Consider the following 24,354-nt stretch of genomic DNA (forward strand, 5'->3'; position numbering starts at 1 on the left):
CAATTACTTACCATTCCTTTGTACTAGAGAAAACTTGGTAACGTAAACTCCTCTTTGCTCTTTACATGGACAAGTAAAGGAGGATCGGTTCGGCTATGGCTCTAGATCTCACAATTTGAGGTGATAAAGGTCATTTGAGCTACATAGCCATCCATAGTGGACATCAGACCTTCATGTGGATTATTGTCATACCTTTAGCAAAATTATCTGCATCATCAACCATAGATAGATGCTTGAATAAGGTTACATACATCCTCACCAAGTTTATTTCACGTAAATTTACTCACAACCCTTTTCAACAATCAACCAGTCTCATATTGAGATTTTGAGATTTACTCACCATTAGAGGATTTTATGTCCCAATGTGGATGTTCTCACTTTTTCTACTGTTTTTCAAAACCTAGCATTGTATATTAGAATATCCAAGCACATTTTAGTCTTTTTTCAAAGAAGACCAACAAACTTGTAAACATTCTCTCTAAAAATTTTGGTGAATTCCTTCAAAATTTGACACTAAATTGGGAGGATTTTAACTGTGTCCTTTTCCTTATTGGCTTGAAAAAAACTTTTTCAATGAGCATCGGTTTCTTCTATGTGTGACTAACTTGAGGACACATCTTACTATATACTAAAGGACGTTGAACGTCCTAAAAGTAGGGAGCTTTATATGTCTGACACATGGCAGGAGCTCTCCACTTTTAGAGCCTCACTAAACACAGTGCGGGTAACCAAAGATAGATAGATTGTATTATCGTCCACGGAGGTCAAATATGACCCATGGGAAGACATGAGATACATATTAGTTAAGGACTCAGTGTCCATTGGGAGGGTAAAAGAAAGGGAACAAAACCTAAGGGGGAGTAGTTGAGGGGAGAGCTCCTTTTGAAGTTCGAAACTCCTAGAGAGAGAGAGAGAGAGAGAGAGAGAGAGAGAGAGAGAGAGAGTTCCTGTGTTGTCAAAAAGACGGCTTTTGAGACCCTTCTGTGTCCGTAGGATGAGTGTTGCACTCGTTCCTACAATTGTCTTGTATGTGCTTGTATGTGTGTTTGTGTGTGCTGTGCGAACACTCTGGGCGGATGCACATGCTCATACACATAGACGCATGCTGCATGCATGTCAAATGTGCTTGTGCAGTTTGAACTTTGTGGTGGTAGAACTGTCTATTTGAAGGGAGCTTGCTACATTCGTGAAAGATAATCCCGAACATTCCTTCACTCTTCATTAAAATAAAACCTTACGCAAACCACCTCTCTATAAAGACTCAGAACGATGAAGAGAGAGAGAGAGAGAGAGAGAGAGAGAGCTATTCATATTAATGGGAGAGGAAAGCGTCAGCGCCGAGTTGCAGAGCGTTAGCGCATGGCTCCAGTCCATTGAAGATGAGCTCAAGAGAAAGGAGAGCTATGGAAGCTTCAGCAGCGCCCTTGTAGGCCATAGCATCTTCAGAGTCCCAAAGCAACTCAAAGAAGTGAACCCCTTAGCTTATGAGCCCCTTGTTGTTGCCATCGGACCTTACAAGAAGAGCAGAAAGCTTCAGCCCTCCGTCACCGAGAGCTTCATCCGCATCTCCGCCGCAAAAATCCTCCTGCCATTGCAGCATCTCGGGCCCGACGACTTCCAGACATTTGTGCACCGCATAGTCGGAGACCAATTTGCCATGGAGAAGCTCGCAATGCAGTATGAGAGGCTGCCCGTATACAATGAGGATGCCCTTAGAGCTCTCTTTACTCTGGATGCCTCCTTTGTCACATGCTTTCTAGTGTATTTGGGCTATGGTGATGTGAGGAGGCCAGGGTACTTTCCAAGCACTGCAAGTGGCCTAGCACGAGAGCTCGGGAGACGAGTTTTGAGTGACTTCAAGATACCAAAGAGGTTAGTGACAAGCATACTTAGAGATTTGTTCCTCTTTGAGAACCAGATACCCTTGTCTCTCGTGAAGGGGGTCATGAGTTCGATAATGGGCGCGGGAGTGGAAAAGGATAGAAGCATGCTAAAGGCGGAGAAGGGAGATGGAAATGAAGATAAAGAAGAAGGAGAGGAGGAGTTTTTGGGTATGTGCATAGAAGGGGTAATGAGGTGTGTGAACCCTTTTCAACTTGATTTGATGGAAGAGGAAAGAAGCATGCCACATTGCATTATACATAGACATACACATTTGCTAGATTGCTTATATAGTGCGGTGACAATGGACGGTGGGGATGATCGAGTGGTAAGATCAAGGGTGCAATCCACGGTCGGGATGAGAGGAATAGAAATGCAAGGAGGGGTCCATGCGAGGGAGGTGGAGGCAAGAATGGGGGTACCCACAGCAGTGGAATCGGCAATCCATTTGAGGAGGGCAGGGATATCCTTCAAGGCGAGTCGCCCCACTAATGGGTGTGCTTCTAGCAATGTGCTTGCTATATGGTTTGATAAAGCATCTGCGACCTTGTACCTACCACATGTGAACATAAGCCAAGAGAGTGAGGCCATCTTGCGCAACCTCGCTGTGTATGAGATGGTGGCGCTCCAACGCACTGAAGTTGGCTCCTACCTTGCTCTCATGGATGACCTCATTGACACTGCACAAGATGTCCAGGTGCGCGGTTTAAATAGAAATAAATTGAAAGCAAATAGTATGAATCAAATTTTTGAAAGTATGAATAATTCCTAAAATATGAAAGTTGACAGGGATGTGTCTTTAGGGCTCTCTTAAAATCCTTAAGGGCTTCCTTGTTGGGTGACTGTCAAGTAAGCAACAAGTTGCACAAACATGCTAGTAACAAATTAGTAGCTCACCTTGTAATGTAGCATGCACATCCTTGCTTGTGTGTCAAGTCTTTGTTTTTATGGGGTATTTGAATATATCTTGCTTTGAACTTGAAAAGCAAGAGAGACTTGCTTGTCCTTTTCCTTGTAACTAGACTGTCCCTGAACTAAACATAACAAGGCGACGATTCACGATGGCTTGCTAAGTTAATGAAAAATGTTATGAGAAAATAGATGAAGCAACCACATGCAAGTGGGGATGTTATATTTGTTTGCAAGGGGGAAAGGCGAAGGGAGGGGGAGGTGTAGCTAGGTGTCCAAATTGACCTTGCAATGGCCCAAGGGGGCCCCTTGCATGTGCAGAGGTGTCTTTTAAGTGAACTTGGGCCTATAGTCAGTAAGGCCTGTTATTACATGCCAAATGTCTTTTGCGCCTATCGTCATCTTGCTCTGAACTTGTAGCAGATTGGTGATGTAGTCATAAGGGTCCTGACCACTTTCTCAACTAGATTTGTGTAGATTCTTGCTTATCTTATTTCATACTGTTTTGAGGGGTTGATTTAACCAATTAAGTATTCAGAATTTATGGTAAAACTCTATTCAATTGGTCAGGATAGTTTGGGCATCCTCTTATTATTTGTAAGTTCAGACTATTCTAGCCTTACGAAGATATATATATATATATCTTTATATATATATATATATATATATATATATATAGAGAGAGAGAGAGAGAGAGAGAGAGAGAGAGAGAGAGTTTGGCACTCTCTTGTAAGGGACCATATAAGGTGTTCAGAGAATGTATAGAAGTTTTTGCACAAATGAGACAAGGTTTAATCAAGTGGTGCCTCTAGTATTATATTAGACAAGCATTGAAGTTGGCAGCAACAAACAACCTATGAATTAGATTAAAGAGGCATGGGGGTTATTGAATGTGAATAGTGGCCACAACTTCCAAGCAAATATATACTTTTAACATGGGTTACTACTAGTTCTATTGGTTTAATTTTGTAATGGCTTCAAAATTCCAAATTTATTTGTTTATTGTATCCTTAATTAAATCCAGCCTTATACATTTCAGTCACATCTCTCTCTCTCTCTCTCTCTCTCTCTCTCTCTCTCTCTCTCACACACACACACACACACACACACACACACATAGAGCAGGTCGTCATTTCAGAGATATTCCCAAGGACTAGTGGAATTGTTCTTATGATTTTAAAAGTTTTCTTCCTTGTCTTCTTCCTCTCTCTTATCGGCACATACATACTCGAGATAAGAAGAAAAGCCATAGCAATGACACCCATATCCACAAGAATAGACCCATAGCAACAACATTTATAAGTTTTGTATAAAATCAAATTATCATTTATAGTTTAGTTTCTCTTACTTTTGCACTCATATCATTTTATGTAGAGTACTTTTGTGGTTGATTTTTGCAAGTGTAAATGCCATTTTTTGATAAGCAAGACTATTTCATGTGATAAAAGAAACCTTTCTCTACCCCCTTAAGTGAGCTTATGTGCATTCAAAACAATGTGCACGTTTGTATTTGCTTAGAATAAATGTGGAATAGAATTTGTTCAAGCTCAACAAGATTCCAAAGTGTCAATCTAATGGTGCCATTCCATCTAATTCATACAAGAACCAACAAGTCTAGGCCAAATCTTTTGTACATATATTTTCCCCTTGCCACCAACCTATTTGATTTCCTAGCAAGGGAGGTCATTCTTAGAACATTTCCATTCCTATTAGTAGTAACTTCTGCAAATGCCGCGTTCACCAATGTGTTTTTGAAGCTTACAAGAAACGCCTTAGTTGGTTTCTCGCACTCAAAGGAGCATGCTTTTTTAAACAGAGGTAGAATTTTCACAAAAGCATTTTCCAACCCCAAAATGACCACACGAAAAAACCATTCCAAGCTTTTGCAATTATTCAAATGCACAATGTACATGATAGAAAGGCAAAAATTAGTGCAAAATTAATGAGCTCCACAGTGTCTTTAAAAGTTCATCCTTTTAGGGAGCTTGTAAGTTACAAAACTCAACATGAGGAAGCTCTCAAAGACTCTAGTGGTAAGGAATCTAGAGTATCTCAAGAGAGAGCGTTAAGCTCATGCACTTTGCAACTCAAGAAGGTATCTCCCTACCAAAGGTTAGATATGAAACATGGTCGAGGGGGAGGGCACATATAGGTAGACCCTAGGGATAACATTGGAGGAATGCCCCGACTTGGAATGTAGGAATCCTGTGGTCCTCTTTTTCAAGTGGCTGGCCAAATGGAGGAAAATTGTTTAGTAAAAATTTTGAAGACACGAACCATAGTATCATAAACACAGCATGCAAAGATAAGTGAGAGCCATGTAGAAAGGCAACACAATTTCTCATTTAAAAATTTTCACTCATTCAAGGAAAAAAAGGTTTATCCAGCCTCCAAAGTGTACTAGCTGCCCTAGCAGTGCAAAGACTATAATTTACCAAGTGGTTATGAAATGCAATCTTCATTCTCACTCTAAAAGCCAAATTGAAATATCTTGCATTATATTAGCACATAGTTGATAGAGCATTAACTAACTTTGTCAATTTAATGCTCAGCACACAAAGTACTTTTGCTATCTCTTGAGATTTTGTGTCACAAGGCCACGAGAAATTATAACATGAAACCCTTGCAATTCTACAATCACTTGCAAATTGGCTTAGCATTCCTCAAAGCAAAAATAAGGTGTGTTATGCTTGTCAATTAGCATTGCACGTAAAATGTAGCATTTGGGAATTAACAAATTGCATAGTGACATCGTGCATGCGCTACGGTAGAACAGATAAGTGAACATGCTATCTCGAAAGGGAAAATAGATAATGATTCTAGACAGAGTTCCAAACTCAATTTAATTTTCTTTACTTGCAAATTCAACCTTGTACCAAATTTGACCACCATAATAATGTCTCCAAGCAATATGGTGATAAATAGTATCACAACTATAGTCTAATTTCTTTATCTATGTTAAGCTTCACATTAAGGATGGTCAAAATGGATTCTTTTACACTTATTCAACAAGCTAAATGGGTCCTACCTGGATGATCAAGCACAGTTCTAAGCATACCTAATCTTAAGAATGTGTGTGCGTGCATGCGCACGAGAGAGAGAGAGAGAGAGAGAGAGAGAGAGAGAGAGAGAGAGTGCATGTCCCCCGAACCCTCTCATCATTCAGATGCATCCTTCAGAGGCACTTCCATAAATTTTAAGTCACACGTGAAAAAATATGCTTGGTGAGAAATTTCACTTCAATTCAAAACTGATTCTACAACCATAGTACTTGAATATAGGATACCAAAGCAATGAAAATTAATGGCCTCCATAATGATAAAGAGGGAGGGATGTTCAAATTTGTCTAAATAATTTGGTTTCACGTAGATCGTTCTTGTGTTACAATGGAAGCCTCCACATTGTGCTCTCAATGTTGTATCTATAACATCAGAAAGGAAGAGTCAGTTTCACAAGAAGATTTAGAAATTTTCTCATGTAGGGTTTTTCTTACAATGAATAACATCACGAGCTTCTGCTCGAGAGGCACCGCATACCTAGCTAGGTATGGAGTGCCTCCCTCACAGAAGCTCATGATGTTGAGGTAAGTCACAATGTGGGAATTATTGAGAATTTCTCCAAAACTTCTTGTGAATTTGGTTTAATGGCAGCATCACTAAGTTTACCTTTGTATGTGACAACCACAAAATAATAAACAAACAAAGCCTAAATACTAACCAAGATGTACTGCAGGTGCTAAGATTGAGTGGGGTATTAGAGCATTCACTGAGGAATGACGAGGAAGTGGCCGAGCTGTGGAATGGCATGTGCAAAAACTTGCAAATGTTATATGAGACAACCACCTTGGCAGAAGCATATGCAGCTATCAAGGAGCATCTGTGTCGTCGAATGCGCTACAAAAAGCTATGGGAACTCTACGCAGAGTTCAGTAACCGCTACCTTTCAGCCCCGTGGCTCACAGCTTCTGTTCTTGCGGCCACCACCCTTCTTGTTCTCACAATCACCCAAACCTTCTACTCAGCTGCCATCTACTATAAATCCTAATGTCACACACTAGTCATTGGCAAATCCGCTACCAAAAGCCATTGTATTGACTATACACATACTATTTCACACAAATCAATAATGGTGCCAAAATCTCCTGAAAATTTGCACCCCTACAAATGTATATGCATTTAACTTTGCTACACTAGACAGCATGGTAAAGTCCCTATGTCAATAACAAGAGCCCTTAAAGTATAAAAAAATCTCGCTGCATTCTACCTAAATCACCTTCAGCTATAATTCATGGCTCTCTCTCTCTCTCTCTCTCTCTCTCTCTCTCTCTCTCTCTCTCTCTGTGTGTGTGTGTGTGTGCGCGCGCGCGCGCGTGCGTGCGTGTGTGTGTGTGTGTAGCCTAGATGAATCCAAGATAAGCCCATATCACCACAAGAAGTTTTGGACACATTCTCACAATAATTTCCACATTATGACTTAACGCAACATCATGAGCTTATGTGAGGGAGGCACGGCATACCTAGCTAGGTACGATTGGGGATAGGGGACCACCGACCCGGTGGGGGGGTGGTGGTCCCCTACTCCCAATCGTACCTAGCTAGATATGCGGTGCCTCCCGAGCAGAAGCTCATGATGTTATGCATTGTATGAAAAACACTCAAAAAGTCTCCCTTTTCCTACATGAGAAACTTTATAAATCTTTTTGTGCACCTTTGAAGGAAAGTTAAGCCTCTCTCTCTCTCTCTCTCTCTCTCTCTCTCTCTCTCTCTCTCTCTCTCTCTCTCTCTCTCTCTCTCTCTCTCTCTCTCTGTGTGTGTGTGTGTGTGTGTGTGTGTGTGTGTGTGTGTGTGTGTGTGTGTGTGTGCACGCGCGCGTGCACCATAGGTAAATTCACCAGCAAAAGTAGAACAAAATAAACCAATGACACTCTTAGCTCCCAGCAAGCTGCACGCTACAACGAGGCAAATGACCCACATCCCTAAAGAAAGTACAAATTAAAGAGAACTCTAAACAGAGACCCCAAGTCTGCCTTGCCTTGATATACAATAGAATCCTAGCACTTGGTGGAGGGCGACAAAGCCATTGTTCACCCTGTTGGGAGAGTCCGTAACCACCACAACAAGGACTAGAAAAGCTTACCAATCAAGTAGTTGGAGGTTCCAAAAGTCAATGCGAAGTGTACCAATATTTTGTAGCCTATCGTTGTCCTGTATACTGATATTAGGCATTGGCATGCAATTGCCAATCAACAATGTAACATGGTTGAGGAGACGTCTACTATGGAAGCTCATGCAGCTACTAGTCCTCCATCAGATAATCTAGCAATTTCGACCAATGTGCCACACTCTCAAGGACCGGATGAATGAGCCAATCGGGTAGGCTAAGGTTGTTGGAATTAGGGTTGCAAGAATGCACACACAACTTGGAGAAAATGAAGAAGCTGTGTATTTTTTTTGCGCAAATAGAAAGATAAGTTAGCCCTAGAGTGATGGGTGTATAAAACAAACCAAGATGTAAAGTACCAGCCAAGTAGCGAAAGATCTAACATCTTGCCACTGCAAACTGAATATGGCCTCTTATTGCATACATAACTAAGACATCCAACAACACTTTGATAAAGAGTGACATGAGCAAGATCTCCACAATCATGAAGACTCAACTTCAAACCTTTTTCCATTTGATATGGCGATAAATTTGCAATCCTCGGATCTAAACTTACATAGTACTGGTTTTATATATATTGCTTGACACAAAGCAATCCCTCCATCACACTGCTTAAACTATATGCCCAAGTAATGATGTAAGAGCCCCAAGTCTTCATCTTGAACCTTGAATTCAGCAATGTGTCTCATTCAAACCAATAATTAGTAAATCATCTACATATAGAACAATGACGAGAAAAACATCACCCTCATGTTTGACATACAAAGTGCTTTCATTTCGATTGTTACGAAAGCCCTGTTTTACTAAATAAGTGTCCATTTTCTCATACCAAGTACGAGGAAATTTCTTCGACCTGTACAACATTTTCTTACATTTGCACACTTTATTTTCTTGTCCTTTCTTGACAAACCACGAGACTATCTTTCGTATACTTCCTCAAATATATCATCATTCAAGAATGCAACAACAATGCCTGATTGGTGTACATTTCTTCCAAAATAAGTTGCCAATACACATAGAAAACAAACAATAGTCATAAAACAAGTCGGAGCAAAAGTGTCTTCATTGTCAATGCTTTTTTATTGTGCATAACGGTTTGCAACAAGTCTAGCCTTGTAGCGATCAATCTCACTATCTGACATACATTTCAACTTGTAAATTTACTTCATACCAATGACCTTTTTCTAGGAGGCAAATCACATAAAGTCCATGTGTCATTCTCTATAAATGCATCATATTGTGATTGCATGGCATCCATCCAATTTTTTGAATTTTGTGCTTCATCAAAAGAAAAGAGGTTCCTCCTCAACACATAAACTAGAAAAAACCAAAGCATAAGATGCATGGCGAGAACCTGAACGAATACACTAGACATAGGTGCATCCAATTTACTGTCACCGCAAAGTATGCACTAGCCATTTTGACATACCTCTAACCTCTTCATGCTCAGCCCTTTCCACATCAAATATATTATGGACATTTGCATCCGTAATAGGTTGATCTGTAACATTTTTCGAAGCCCCCATAGGTTGTACATATACCTCATTGGGATTTACATTCAAGTTTTCAGCATTAAAAAGAGGCAACAAAGTGTCATGAATATCATGTGAGATTACATTAGTATCATGTAACATGATAACAAAATCTTTCACAAATACAACATCTCGCGAAACCAAGATATGTTTTATTTGTGGATAGTACAACATGTAACCTTTGCTTTTAGAACTGTAACCAACAAAAATGCATTTAACAATCTTATCAATTACGATTTTATATGAGTGTTCATGGCACCAAAGTATAAGCTAAACATCCAAAAAACTGCATGTGATCAATCGATGGCTTCTTATCATGTCATGCTTCATAAGGAGTCATAGGTTGTGGTAGGACACATGTTAAATACATTAGTAGTGACATGACACCAAAATATAAGCTAAGCTAAACAATCAAAAACGTGCATGTGATCAATTGATGGCTTCTTATCATGTCATGTTTCATAAGGAGTCACAGGATGTGCAGGTAGGACACCTGTTAAATACATTAGTAGCGACATGACGGTCTCAAATCAAATCAAATGCGCAAAGCTTGACTCTAGACCATCTATCGTACATCTCTGTAAGTGACATGTTTTTTCTTTTAGAAAAACCATTTTGTTGCAGTGTATACGGGATTGTACATTGGTGTTTTATCCCACGACTAGCCAAAAATGCATTAAATTCATGAGACATATACTCCTTTGATTGACCTAAACAGATAATGTCCATAGTACATTTAGAGACATTTCAACCATAACCAAAAATTGCTTGAAACGCATGAACACTTCGGACTTAGATTTAAGTGGATACACCTATGCATACATGGAGTAATCATCAATGAAAGTCACGAAGTACATGTAATTACCCAAGGATGGAGTTTACATAGGCCACAAATATCACTATGCACAAGTTGCAACCTGCATATAGCCCTTATTGAACATCCTTTGGAAACTTTGAACGCCGCATCTTACCCAAAATATAGCCTTCACAAACATGCTTAGAAGCTGCTTCAAGAGGCAGCAAAGAAGGAACCATATCAGATTTTTGCAAACGCAGCAGACTGGAAAGTTTCAAATGCTCAAACATGCATGATGTCAAAGTTTTGCATCTGAAAAATAACCTTTGAATCCACAACTCCATTTGCAAAATTCTACTTGTACTTATCATACAAAGAGAGCTTATACAACCCACACCATCAAAATACAACACCAAAACTGAGATCAATAACTATACATCTATTGTTTACAAATTTGACAATAATAACAAATCTTGCAATGCAGAGACAGACAAAAGATTCTTTTTTATCCCTGTTATATAAAGTGCATCAACAAGTGTGAAAGAACTTCCATCGTAGTAGTTAGCACAATCTTTCCAACTCTCTTGACCGAATAAGAGGCATTGTTTGCACAAGTGATCGTATTCCCATAATAGACAATCTCGAGAGAGGAAAACAAGTCACGATGCGAAGTACTGTGCTTTGTAGCACCACTATCAAAGTACCAAACATGTGACTTAGTAGCAACTGAGATATATGCATCATGGACAGAAGGATCATAAGTACGCTCTACACTAAATGCCCACTCTGCATCTACATCAACATCACGATCTCCATTAACAAAAGATTCTATAATAGCTGCACTCGTAGTAGATCCAGTCTCTTTCTTCTTGACCTCTTTTATCTTTAACTAAGGACATTGCATTATCAAGTGATCAGTAGCCTTGCAATAATGGCAACACAACTTCTTCTTGCCCTTTTCACCAGAATTCCCAGATGAAGTGTTGCCAACAAAAGCACTAGATACAAACGATCTACTACTCAGAGAAGAACCATTAGAAGTGGCTGCCATATTTGTTCTTAAAATTGACTCTTGTGATAGCAATGCGTATGCATCAAACTTGAAAGCTTGAGGATTTCCTTGGTAAGTCTCCAAGTACTATCAAAAGTCTGTTAAGAGTCTGGCAACGCATTGAGACAGCCTACACAAGTGAGCTATCAGAAATAACTTCACATGCAAAAATGACATACTTAGATGAATCCGGGATAAGCCCAGATTTGCCTTTAAAGCAAAGTGCAAGGTATAGATCCATGGTAGTCACCCACAAGACAATACAACCATCAACTCCATTGTTACAAGCTTGGATACTCCAAGCGAGAAATCAATAGCAACACACAAACAGAAACTACAAAATCACTAAAATTTATGAGAGAAAGAGTGAGAGTCGACACGGCACGGCGTTGTTCCACATGCAAACATATTGGCCCAAAGACTAGCACCCCTTTCAGTATTTATTTATTAATATAATCGCACAAGTACAACTCCTGAGGGTCCTCTGCTCTCAGATTCTAAGTCCAAATGCTCTGCAAAGTGAGGCCCTTGGGTTCTTTATACAATACAAGGATTGCCTAGCTTTGATACCACTGTAATAGACTTGGACACTCCAAGTGGAAAATCTAGTGCAACACACATGAGAAAACTAAAAGAACTAAACAAAACTGAGAGAGAGACAACATGGTACGACAAAGTTCCTCACCTAGAGAGCTAGTCCCAAAGACTGGCACCTGAAGGAGTACGAGCGGAAGTGCGACGCGAGAGAGAGTGCGAGAAGAAGAGCACGACAATATGGTGAACTCGCTCTACTGTAATGTGTAGAGCATAGTGAGTTCTTATTAGGTTTTTACAAAAGAATATGTGTACATACCTGGCGGCCCGCCCACTTACCTGGGTGACCACATTGGGCTTTATACCCCAACAACCTCCCACTTAAAGTCCAATGTGGTACTTTAAGTGTGAGAGAAGCTACTATACAAGCTAATATACAAGAGATGTAGAGAAGTGATGTACTACCCTACACCTAACTGCTTGCGAAAATGCGCAAAGCTCTCTGAGGGAAGTCCTTTTGTAAGTAGATAGCAGGATTTTCTGTGGTGTGAACTTTGACAAGCTGAAGTTGCTTATCCTCGAGCATTTCCTGATGAAATGATACTTCACATCCACATGCTTTGTCTTTATTGAGTGATAAACTGGATTGCGAGCCAATGTATAGCACTTTGACTATCACAACTAACACAGGCATCTCTTTCTTTGATTCCCAAATCTGTTACTAGTCGATTAAGCCAAATTGATTCTTTGCATGCCTCTGATGCTGCAACATATTCAGCCTCAGTAGTAAACTGAGTAACACAATCTTGTAATCTAGAACGCCATGATACTGCTCCACCAGCCAATGTAAAGACATACCCTGACGTAGACCTTCGGTTGTCTAAGTCACCTGCATAATCTGAGTCTGTGAAACCCTTTACACTTAGCTCCTGACTCCCATAGCATATACGCATACTCTTTGTAGCTTTCAGGTATCTCAATATTCCTTTCACTGCCTCCCAATGTTTCTTTCCTGGGTTTGACATGTATCGACTTACTACTCCCACTACAAATGCAATGTCTGGGCGAGTAGAAATCATTGCATACATCAAACTACCCACTGTAGACGCATATGGAATCTTATCCATTTCAGCCTGTTCTTCCTCAGACACAGGACAATCTTGTTTGCTAAGTTTCACATATGGTGGCAATGGAACACTCAATGCCTTTCCCTTCTCCATATTGAAACGTTGCAAAACCTTGTCAATATACTCTGTTTGAGATAACCAAATCAACTTCTTTGATCTGTCTCTCTCAATGCGCATACCAAGTATATGACTTGCCTCACCCATGTCTTTCATGTCAAACGATTTTTCCATCTTTGACTTCAAAGCTGAAATTTCTTCCAAGTGCTTTCCATCAATCAACATGTCATCCACATACAAAATAAGGATCAGCCAACTGCCATCCTTAGCCTTCTTTGTATATAGACAGTGATCGAACTCACTACGTTTGTAGCCTTCAGAAAGCATAAACTTGTGGAATTTATGGTACCATGCCCTCGGTGATTGTTTTAAGCCATAAAGACTCTTTAACAACTGGCATACCCAATCTTCCTTGCCTTTCTCAACAAACCCTTCTGGCTGCTGCATGTAAATTTCCATATCTAAATCACCATGCAAGAACGTTGTCTTGACATCCATTTGGTGCAACACCAAATCTAATATGGCAACCAATGCAAGAAAGCATCTCAATGTAGTCATCTTGACCACCGGAGAGAAGACTTCATCAAAGTCAATGCCTTGTTCTTGCTTAAAGCCCTTGGCAACAAGCCTTGCTTTGTACTTTGGCTGACTATCATGAGCGATGATCTTATACCTGTAAACCCATTTATAGGGTAGAGCCTTTTTCCCCCTGGTAATTTAACTAGCTTCCATGTCTGGTTTTTATGCAGAGCTGTCATCTCTGACTGCATGGCCAATTGCCAATTCACGGAGTCCTTCATTTGCACTGCTTCCTTGTAACATGAAGGCTCATTGCAATCAGCCAACATGACATAGTTCATAGATGGAACAAACCTATCAGGAGGTCGCGTGACACATCCAGATCTATGCACAATAGGTGGCTCAGGCTCAGCCACAACCTGGGGTTCCACTCTATCCTGTCCTTGCTCCTCTTGAGCCCTGACATTTTGTCTTGCACGTGCAGGTCCATCTTCTTGGAAGACAACTCTTCTAATTTCCTCAACCCTCTCTGGTTTAGAATGATATTTGGATTCATTAAAGTGAACATCATTGCTGCGGACAACCTTTCTGGATTCGGGATCCCAAAGTCTGTACCCCATCTCACTAGAATTACCATAGCCTAGAAAGATGCACTTTCTACTCTCTGGCTCAAGTTTGTTCCTAAATTCCTTTGGAACGTGAGTATATGCCTCACAGCCAAAGACTCTGAGATGCTTGTATGAGGGCATTTTGCTTGACCATACCATCTCTGGCACTGAATCCTTCTGCAAAACCTTGCTAGGAGATCTATTTACAAGATGAACAGCTGTTGATACAGCTTCAGCCCAAAACCCATTTGGCAGCTGTGCATTAGACAACATACTTCTGACCTTCTCTTGTATGGTCCTATTCATCCTCTCAGCAACACCATTTTGAGGAGGATTGTAAGGAGCAGTAAGTTCACGTTTTATACCTTTTGACTCACAAAAGTCCTGAAAGGCCTTTGAAACATACTCTCCACCATTGTCAGTGCGTAAGCATTTAAGCTTCTTGCCACTCTGATTCTCCACAAGTGTCACAAATGTTTTGAAAACACTAAACGCTTCATCCTTGTGCTTGAGAAAGTAAACCCATACTTTCCTCGAGTAATCATCTATAAATGTCATAAAGTAAGAAGCTCCCCCTAGAGATAGGTTAGGGATAGGTCCACACAAATCACTATGAACAAGTGCCAACTGTGTATCTCTTCTACTGCTTCTATGCTTATGTGGCTGCTGTGTTTGCTTACCATACAGACAATGTTTATAGAATTCAAAATCATTAAATGAAAATCCAGGAAAATAACCAGAACGAGACAAGATTTCCATTCCCTTCTTGGACATATGTCCTAACCGGCTATGCCACAAAGAAACGTTCGGCTGCACGGTTACATTGATTACATTTTTAGAGACATTTGGTACATAAATCATGTAAAGTCCTCCAGACTTTACTCCATGTGCTACTGTCATAGAACCTTTGGATATCTTCCACATGTTCTGTCCAAAAGTGGTGACGTAGCCAGCATCATCAAGTAAACCTGTGCTGATCAAGCTCTTTGTAATTGCAGGAACATGTCTCACATTCTTCAGCGTGAAAGAAGAGCCATTCTGAAACTTCTATTGAACATCTCCAACACCTAAGATCTCACATGTCTGCCCATTGCCTAGCCGAACATGATCTTTAGTGGTCACATAAGAGGTAAACCACTCCTTGTTTGGAGACACATGAAGTGATGCCCCTGAGTCTATAATCCAGTCACTCAGTGCATTTCCATAAAATGTTGTAAGAAGATCTGAGTCCATTGTATTCTTCAAGAAGTAGATGTCTCCTGACACTAGACTGTCATCCTCTGCAACAGTGTTTGTCACATTTATTTCTTGAATCTTCATTGAGGACTTGTTCTTCTCACCATGGTCTTCAGCTTTCTCTTTGCCTTTTTCTACTTTCCATTCTCTGCAGTCTCTTTTCATGTGACCCTTCTTGCCACAATGGTAGCATTCTATGTCACTCTTGCCTTTAGCACTGCGGGACTTGCTACGAGACTGATTCCTCTTTCCACCTTTGTACTTTTCTTTGGTTCTTCCCCTGACAACTAAGGTTGTTCCTTTGCCTTTGTCCATTGTCTTTCTATTGGTTTCTTCAGTAAGCAGACTTCCTTCTACACCTGCTATGGTCAAACCATCTGGAGGTGCAGAATTACTCAAAGTTGTGCGAAAAGTGTCCCAACTTTCCGGCAATGTGATCAACAGGAACATAGCTCTAACAGGTTCATCAAACTTGACACCTTGAGCTGACAACTGACTCTAGATTGTGTTGAATTCATTCAGATGATTGGACATAGGTGTCCCTTCTTTCATCTTCAAGTCAACAAGCTTCTTAAGCCAGTATACCTGTGAAGCTGCACTCTGCTTCTCATAAAGATCACTCAGCTTTAACCATGCTTGATAAGCCGACATCTCGTCTGCTACATTGAAGTAAACGCTTTCTGCCAAAGTCAGCATAATGGTAGAAAGTTCCAATTCATCCATTTCGCTCCATTCATCTTCGTCCATATCTTCTGGTTTTATCCCTTTGAGCTTTATAGGTTTTATCTGCTTCTTTTGTACCAACACGTGCCAAATCTGCTTCTTCCACAATGGGAAATTGGTTCCATCCAGCTTCTTGATATTGTAAAGAGCAGTGTCCAGTGATCCAGCGATAGCTACGCTTCACAGTAGTTTACTTTCCTGGGAAAAGTTCGGCAGAGTTTCCCCTGTAAACTGACCTCTGAACCAATATGAACCTATCAAATGAACCAAGAAAGCTTCAGATTCTGCATAAATTTCGGCAGAGTCTCCTTTGTAAAATGGCTCTGGTGTACTCAAAAACAGACCAAAAAAGAGCTCAAAAACATTGTCTCTCTGACACTGTAAGCTGTGGGTAAACCTGTCCTACACCTGTACTGTCTCTGACTGTTCTGTCACTGTCCTGTAGCATAGACTGCGACAATGCCTCAACGGCAATAAAGCAAAGATGCAATCCCAACTGTCTAACTCACAGTCAATACATCCTAGCTGCCTATCTAAGGGTGCTCGAGGGATCGCTCCAAGACCTGTATCACCGAAAGGATCTCAACATTCGAGAATCCCCCAGCTCAATAAAACCTCACTCGACCCTCAACAAAGGCTGCAGTAAATCTGACAGTACATAGACTTCCCACAAAGTCATACATCCACAAATTTCCCATTGTATGTTGTAACCGCTGCGGCGGTTGTTTACTGCGTGACTCACAGCCAGCAAACCCTCAACAGACATACATCATCTCTGACAATACATCCCATGTGGAAGTACCTGCAATGTCAGGATGAAATCTGGAATATCAAGCAGCAAACACAAGCTACTTAATGAACTAGTGGATATCGCCTACAGTCTGTGTGTAGATACGCCCGTGTCGTATGTGACACACCTCCAAGAACTGTGAGCCGTCCTTCGATGTGTAGACAGCCACAAATCAACACTCTGGGAGTGTCGATATCCTCAGCACCTGCAGTCGTAGGCCGAAAACCCCAAATTTGCAGAGTCGGATCTGCACCCGTCGAGACCACGTAGCTGAAAATGGCCTGCGCAGACCTTTGTCGAAGCCGAACGGTGGCCGAGATGACCTCATAATGAAATTCTGACAACACCAAGCCATTCGGGCTTGCCACGAGATTTGGGGCCATGTCTTCGCCTGTCGAATTTTACTCCAATCTGAGTTGGTGACTCTAGCCTCCTGTAGTGCTGCCCCGAGCCTCGATCTGAGCTCCGATACCAGTTGAAGGAGTACGAGCGAAAGTGCGACGCGAGAGAGAGTGCGAGAAGAAGAGCACGACGATATGGTGAACTCGCTCTACTGTAATGTGTAGAGCATAGTGAGTTCTTATTAGGTTTTTACAAAAGAATATGTGTACATACCTGGCGGCCCGCCCACTTACCTGGGCGACCACATTGGGCTTTATACCCCAACAGCACCCCTTCTCGATATTTCTTTATTATTCAACATCACAAAGTACAATGTTTGATTGTCCTTTTCTCTCCTCATTGCTCTCCAGGGTGAGGCCCTTGGGTTCGTTATAGATAGTTCAAGGGTTTCCTAAAAGCACAACCCCAAAAGCACTTCTCTCAAAACCACTTGCTCCAAAAGCTAACGCTGAAGACTGCCAAAAACTATAAACGTGATTTGTGAAAATCTATACAGCCTGCCACGTGGAACAACCAACAAAATTTACAAAAATTATGTAGCCACTACCACATCAGCATCCGTACAGTATGCAACATCAACATGTCAGCGCGTTTTACACAAATCCTCCTCAAATTCAAACTTTGGGTTTTTTAGGGTTTTAGGTCCCACGGTCGTTGCTCTAAAGTTTGTTTAGGTTCATTTCTTCAGTTTCTCTCGTCCACTCGGTCATTTCTCTTTCATTTGAGTATGCCACATCATCACCTTTTGACATTCCCCCCTCTTGAAAGGATTGTAATCACCCTCGATTATGCCTGCAAAAATAGTCAAAGGAAAGAAACTTTCTTTGGGAGATACTGACTCTACGCACTCATGCACCAAACTCCACTAATCCAGCACTTCTACAAAGACATCAATCCTTGATCAATCACCTTTCTATCGAGGGTCTCGGATACAAATCTGGATCACTGTAACCATTTAGCAATTACATATGGACCACGGTGGTCTTTTTATAGATGTCTTGATCTACTAAATCTTGTTACTATCAGATTCATGTCTTTTTATTTCACATGTCAATCAAGAAAACCATGCCCATGACTATTCTCACAAGACGGTACATCCACATAGCATGCAATTCACAAAATCACATACTTAGTTTCCACGAACACCATCTTTTCAATCATTCAATCTGGCCATCTCATTCCATCCAGAACTCTTGATGCACCTAGATCACTGTGCAGACATATCATCCTTTTGAAACTCTTGAAGCACTCACAATAGTATCCACTCATCTCATCCACATAGACATCTTGATGCACTAGAATCTCATTCAATTCACATTCAAATTTCCATTCACTTAGCCATCACACCCAGATCGTGCTACTCCCTAACAAATGCCTAGATGCACTAAGTTCAAATCATTTTCATTAGACAAAATGTTGCAGGCATTTCATCTTTCTCTACATGTCTCTAACAATACACACATGAAAGAGCACATGTTTCAATTAGATTAAGTAAATTTTCAATTTAATGCAGATCTATTTATAAAGTCATTCCACAAAATACTATTAGCGTGTCAGTACCTAAAATCTCAACGAGAAATTAGTGACTTTATTCAATCTAGGCAATCTATGACAAAGGAGTGCAGTGGATCCCCTCTCGTGTTGTCCGCACCGCATCAGGTTCAGCCTACTAATTCATTGGTAACTCTTGGCATAGACACTGCTAATAGCCCAAAAGCTTCAAGGTACAGCTCTTGCTGAAGAGAATTGGTGATGTTCTCCTCCCCCATACACTCTGCATCGAGAGCCAAAAAGTACCCTAGAACAGATTATCTGGTGGACCTAGCTTACCTTTCTCTTTTGTTGTGCCCTGTGACTTGTTGGTAGCCCTGCTGGCCTCCCTGTCCTTGGCATCTCAATCCAAATTTGTGGAATTCTTTGATCTACTAGCTCATTTCCTTTACTTTTCTTTCCTTGTGCCCTAAGACCTATGGGTAGCCTCGCTAGCCTCCCCTGTCCACTCGCATGTCAGTATCAATCATCGGAACCCTAAGATGCACTATCATCTGATTCCCGTTCTTCTCCGGAATCCTCTAATGAACTTGCATTGGATTCCCTTTGTTCATCGGAACCCTTGGATGCGCTACCATCTGATTCTCTTACTTCTCCAGAATCCTGTGATGAGTTGTCATCCGTTTCCCTGATTGATTCTCTTTATCAGAAGACTCTTGTCCTACTGAGTTAGAATACTATCATGTCCGTAGGATAAATGAATGAGCCAGTATGCATCCCAAATCCTTGCTTAGCATGTCCCATAAGTCACTGAATAGATTTAGACTTGTTCTAGACAATACTCTCAAATCTCTTTTGGCAAATTAACGACCTTCTAAAAGCCAGATTCATCACAAAAGTCGTCAGCAGTGACTGGCTATTCCCTATAGTGGTCGTACCAAAGAAGAATGAAAAACTTAGAGTCTATGTGGATTACCGGAAATTGAATGCTCAAATTATCAAAGATCCTTTTCCATTACCCTTTACTGACATGCTTCTTGATGAGATTGCAGGCCATGATATGTATAGTTTTATGGATGGCTACAATGGTTATAACCAGTTAAAGATTGCTCCTGAAGATCAGAGAAAAACCACTTTTATTACTGAATGGGGTGCATTCATGTATTTAGTCATGCCATTTGGTCTCTGCAATGCTCCAACAACATTCCAACCTTGCATGATGGACATATTCATTGAATTCTTGCACCAATTTTTAGCTATATTTATGGATTACTTCACTGTATTCTCAACCAAGGAAGAGCATCTCTTGTTTTTGGAAATGGTTTTCCAGCGATGTAAGGAGAAGAGGATCTGTTTGAATCCATTAAAGTCTGTTTTTCTGGTCTAGAAGGGACGATTATTGGGGAATATAGTGTCCAACAAGGGTATAGAGATGACCAATGATAAAATCCAGTGTGTCTAGCAGGCCAAGGCACCCCGCACAACATCTGAATTAAGTTCATTCTTGGGATATTTAAATTTTTATAGAAGATTTGTTCACATGTTTGCTTCCAAGGCATTACCTTTATATGAGCTTACCAAGAAAACCAGTAAGTTCGTCTGGAATTTTGAATGTGAGGAAAGCTTTCAATGTCTTTAAAATGCCATTATTAGTAAGCCATCACTCCGACAACTAGATTGAGATGTTATATTCCATGTGCATGTCGATCCTTTGAGATTGGCAATGGCTCAACCAGATGGGAGGACTGATTATCCATTGTATTTTGCTAGTCGAAGATTCAGTCAAGCTGAACAAGGATATACTACCACGGAGAGAGAAGCCCTAAGAATGGTTTTTAGTGCCACTAAGTTTCGGCATTACTTATGCTGGGCAAATTATTTCATTTCTATGTGGATCATCAGGCACTCTTATTTTTTATTAACAAAGTTATTATCCAAGGAAGATTAATCAGATGGATGATGTTTCTGATGGAGTTTGAATTTTGCATATTCCACAAGCCCGATAAATCTCATTGTGGTGCTGATTTTGTTTCCAGAAGTAGGTAAGGCTACTCTGAAATATCCTTGAGGGATGAGCCAGTAGATGCAGAGCTGTTCTAGGTAACAACTGAGGAGAACTTAGACCCTGAATGATATGATGTGTATCAGTTCCGTTCAAGAGGAGGATTCCTAGACAATTGGACTCATAATAACAAAAAGCTCTGATTATTAAGAGTCTGAAGTTCATCATAATAGGAGGATTGCTTTATAGATTGGGCATAGATGGTGTTCTTCGAAGGTGTGTGTGCCAATGGAAGGGCAAATGTAAGTTATCTCTGAAGCACACGATGGGGATTCTGGAGGACACTTCTCCACTGATATCACTTATAAGAAGATTTTGCAAGCTAAATTATGGTGGCAAACTCTAATAGCGGATGTCCGAAGTTTTTGCAACCTTGTGATATATGTCAGAGAATGGGCAAACCAACAACAATTGATATGACTCCACTTACTCCATTACAACCATTGGGAGTATTCATGAAATGGGGTCTCGACTTTATAAGACCATTCAAGAAGGTCACTCTAAGGAAGAACCGGTACTCTTGATGGCTACTTGTTATGTTACTAAATGGGATAGAGACCAAGGCCCTTCCAGATAATACTGCAAAGTCCACTACTGTTTTCCTATTTGAAAACATTATCTGCCACTATGGATGTTCCATTGAGATTGTGTCTGATCAAGGGACACATTTCATTAATGATACCATGGAAATTCTGATGGATATGCTCTCAGTTAAGCATGAGAAATAAACTTCGTATTATCCCAGGTACAATGATCAAGCAGAGAGCAGTAACAAAACCATCAAGAATATTCTAACCAAGATTGTTTAGAAGGAGCCACACCAGTGGGATCTCAAGCTCCAGACTGCTTTTTGGGCCTACATAACAGCTTATAAAGTCACCACTGGAATGACACCTTTCAAAATGGTGTATGGTACTGAAGCTGTAGTGCCTATTGAATTTGTGATTCTCAATCTCAGAATGGCGGTTGAATATGGATTATATTTTAATCATAATCTCAAACATAGACTGGAGGAATTACTGCAGTTGGATGAGTTACGACAAAGAGCCATTCTGGAACAGGAGATTGTTCAGCAACGCAGAAAGCACTGGCATGATAAAAGAATCAAGGTTAGGGATTTCCAGAAGGGAGACTTAGTTTTGCTTTATCAGTCCAAACTGGGCCCTAAGAAACCAAATTTAAAGATAGCTTGGTCTGGTCCATATGAAGTTGATTGGGTATTTTCCAATGGCACAATGAGGTTAAAAAACTTATCTGGATTACTACTGCCAGGTGTTTATAATGGGGCCAAGACAAGATCAACTTATATTATTCTAATGAAAAAGAGACTTCCAGAGGAGATGATACTGATATTCCGGGTGCTAATGACTAGGGATTTTTATACGCAGCCATTCCTTCTCTTTTCCATGTAAACCCATGTAAACCAGTGACAAAGCTAGTAGAGTTTCAGAGTCTGTACCAGTTCCTATGGGGAAAAGGGCCAATGAGAATGAATGTGATAATCATGAAAGGGAGTATAATCATTCTCATTGGCCCTTTTCCCCAGTTCCTATGGGGAAAAGGGCCAATGAGAATGAATGTGATAATCATGAAAGGGAGTATGGAACAAAATGGCCAATGCATGTGTGCCACGTTGCCAAGGACGCACACAACTCTAGGAATGGTAAGTAGTGGAGCTTTTATGGCGCGTACGCGTATAACAGTAAGGCGTGTGGGCATTCTTCCTCACAAGTCTCTTGCGCGACGACTACTTGCTGTTACACACTTGCCATCGCCAAGCTCTGAGAATTCTTCACTGCAATCGAAAACCTCCTTGTCAAAAGACTCTGTTGGTCCCTATTTGTCCCTACCTGACACACCTTGCTGTGGATTTGAGTATACAAGTAAGTCTTCTTCCTCCACAAAAGAAGTGTCAGAGAAGATGCAGGATACAATGGCTGAAAATGTAGCATTCATCACTTCTATTAAGGCCTCCCTATCACTTATCCCACACAGCAAGATACACAGATATGTGTTGACGAAGGAAATTTGGAATGGCGGCCTCTACACCAAAACAACCTCCATTGCGCCACAAGGGAAATGAGATGAGGGCACCACCTAGTCTTGGAAGCGTGGACTAGGACCGCTACACAAAGAGAGAGAGAGAGAGAGAGAGAGAGAGAGAGAGAGAGAGAGAGAGAGAGAGAGAGAGAGAGAGAGAGAGAGAGAGAGATCACTATGAATGAAGCATTAACCGTAGTGTGTGTACAAGGAATGGATGACTTCAAACACTCCCCACACAAATAGCATATAGATTACCAAACAATCACTCAAGGATTAGCCAAGATCACATCAAGCACTCTCACACGCATATAAAACATTTCTCTTAATTAACATAAGTAAGAGGAGGAGAGGTTACTAGCATGAAACAATTTGCACTCTAGGATGTGCAAGAATAGAGTGAATGAATGAGCTTATGGGCTCATGGTGAGTGATACAAAGGCTCAATGGGGCTGAGGGAGGCTTGAAATTACAAAGGGGAAGGCCTCTTTATATAGGAAAGAGAGTGATTAGGAGTGAGGTTAAGATCCAAGTGTAATTTGTACAAATGAAGCTTGATCAGGGACATTCAACCAATGAAGAAGCTCCTTCCAAGTGATTTGTTGACCAATTAGCTCCATCATCACTTGTGTTGTCTTCACTCCTTCCTCCATAGCTTGAGTCCAAGAGCTTCCTTATTTTAAAATGTAAAGAATCTACATAAAATCAATACATATCTAGTAATAATAGAAAGGGGTTGAATGAGGACTTATGATTTACAACAAGATTAAGCATGACTTGAGAGGTGATTAGAAGAGGAATTTTGATGGGTTTTTGAGCTTGAGAAAGAGGAGGAAGGAGAGGAGGGTGAGAAGACTAATGGCTGATTTTTAGAGAAGGTCTCAATGTGGAAAAGGAAGGGTGTGTGTGTGTAAAGGTAGAGGGGGTGGTCTCCACCACAGTTGAAAAAATTGGCGTCCACCATTTTGGCCATATCTCCTAGACCGTAGATGCAAAAATTATAAAAAAAATATGGCCAGAATCTCCAGCTCATCAGCTACAACTTTGATGAAGACAACTTTTCTTGGATCAGAGTGGAAGTATTTTTTAAAAATTCAGCAAAATCATGTGTCTGGTTTCTTCCTTTACCAAGTCTTCCACTTGGGTCCCATTTGTTTGCATCATCATATGGCTCCAAAGCCATGATGATATGAGCCACTCATGACCCTTGAATCATGGGTGCATGGCTCCACAACCACATCATATCTTTTCTTTTCACATTTACATATTTTCCCTTCCCCTTACCACTAGGTTCTCCCTCCACCTTTCACCTCCGGTGAACTAGCCAAGAAAAAATTCCTATCAAATCTTTTGTTTTAAATTTTTCCAAGAGGTTGTTCTCACTCTTTCTTTTATTGTAAACCTCTAGAAACAAGAAAAACCAACAAAATATAATA

At 40.7% G+C, this 24,354-nt stretch overlaps 1 protein-coding gene across 1 annotated transcript; it reads left to right on the plus strand.

The window, feature by feature from the left end:
* The first annotated feature begins 1,278 nt into the window (after positions 1-1,278).
* LOC147423816 (putative UPF0481 protein At3g02645) lies at positions 1,279-7,058 on the plus strand. The gene is made up of 2 exons (XM_086501338.1): positions 1,279-2,578; positions 6,523-7,058. Exons 1-2 carry the CDS (start codon positions 1,316-1,318, stop codon positions 6,832-6,834), a joined length of 1,575 nt encoding a protein of 524 aa, XP_086357464.1. The 5' UTR covers positions 1,279-1,315; the 3' UTR covers positions 6,835-7,058.
* The last annotated feature ends 17,296 nt before the right edge of the window (positions 7,059-24,354 follow it).

The sequence above is a fragment of the Adiantum capillus-veneris genome, chromosome 26 (assembly GCF_014529385.1).
Source record: "Adiantum capillus-veneris isolate H3 chromosome 26, ASM1452938v2, whole genome shotgun sequence".
In the NCBI taxonomy this organism is placed as follows: domain Eukaryota; kingdom Viridiplantae; phylum Streptophyta; class Polypodiopsida; order Polypodiales; family Pteridaceae; genus Adiantum; species Adiantum capillus-veneris.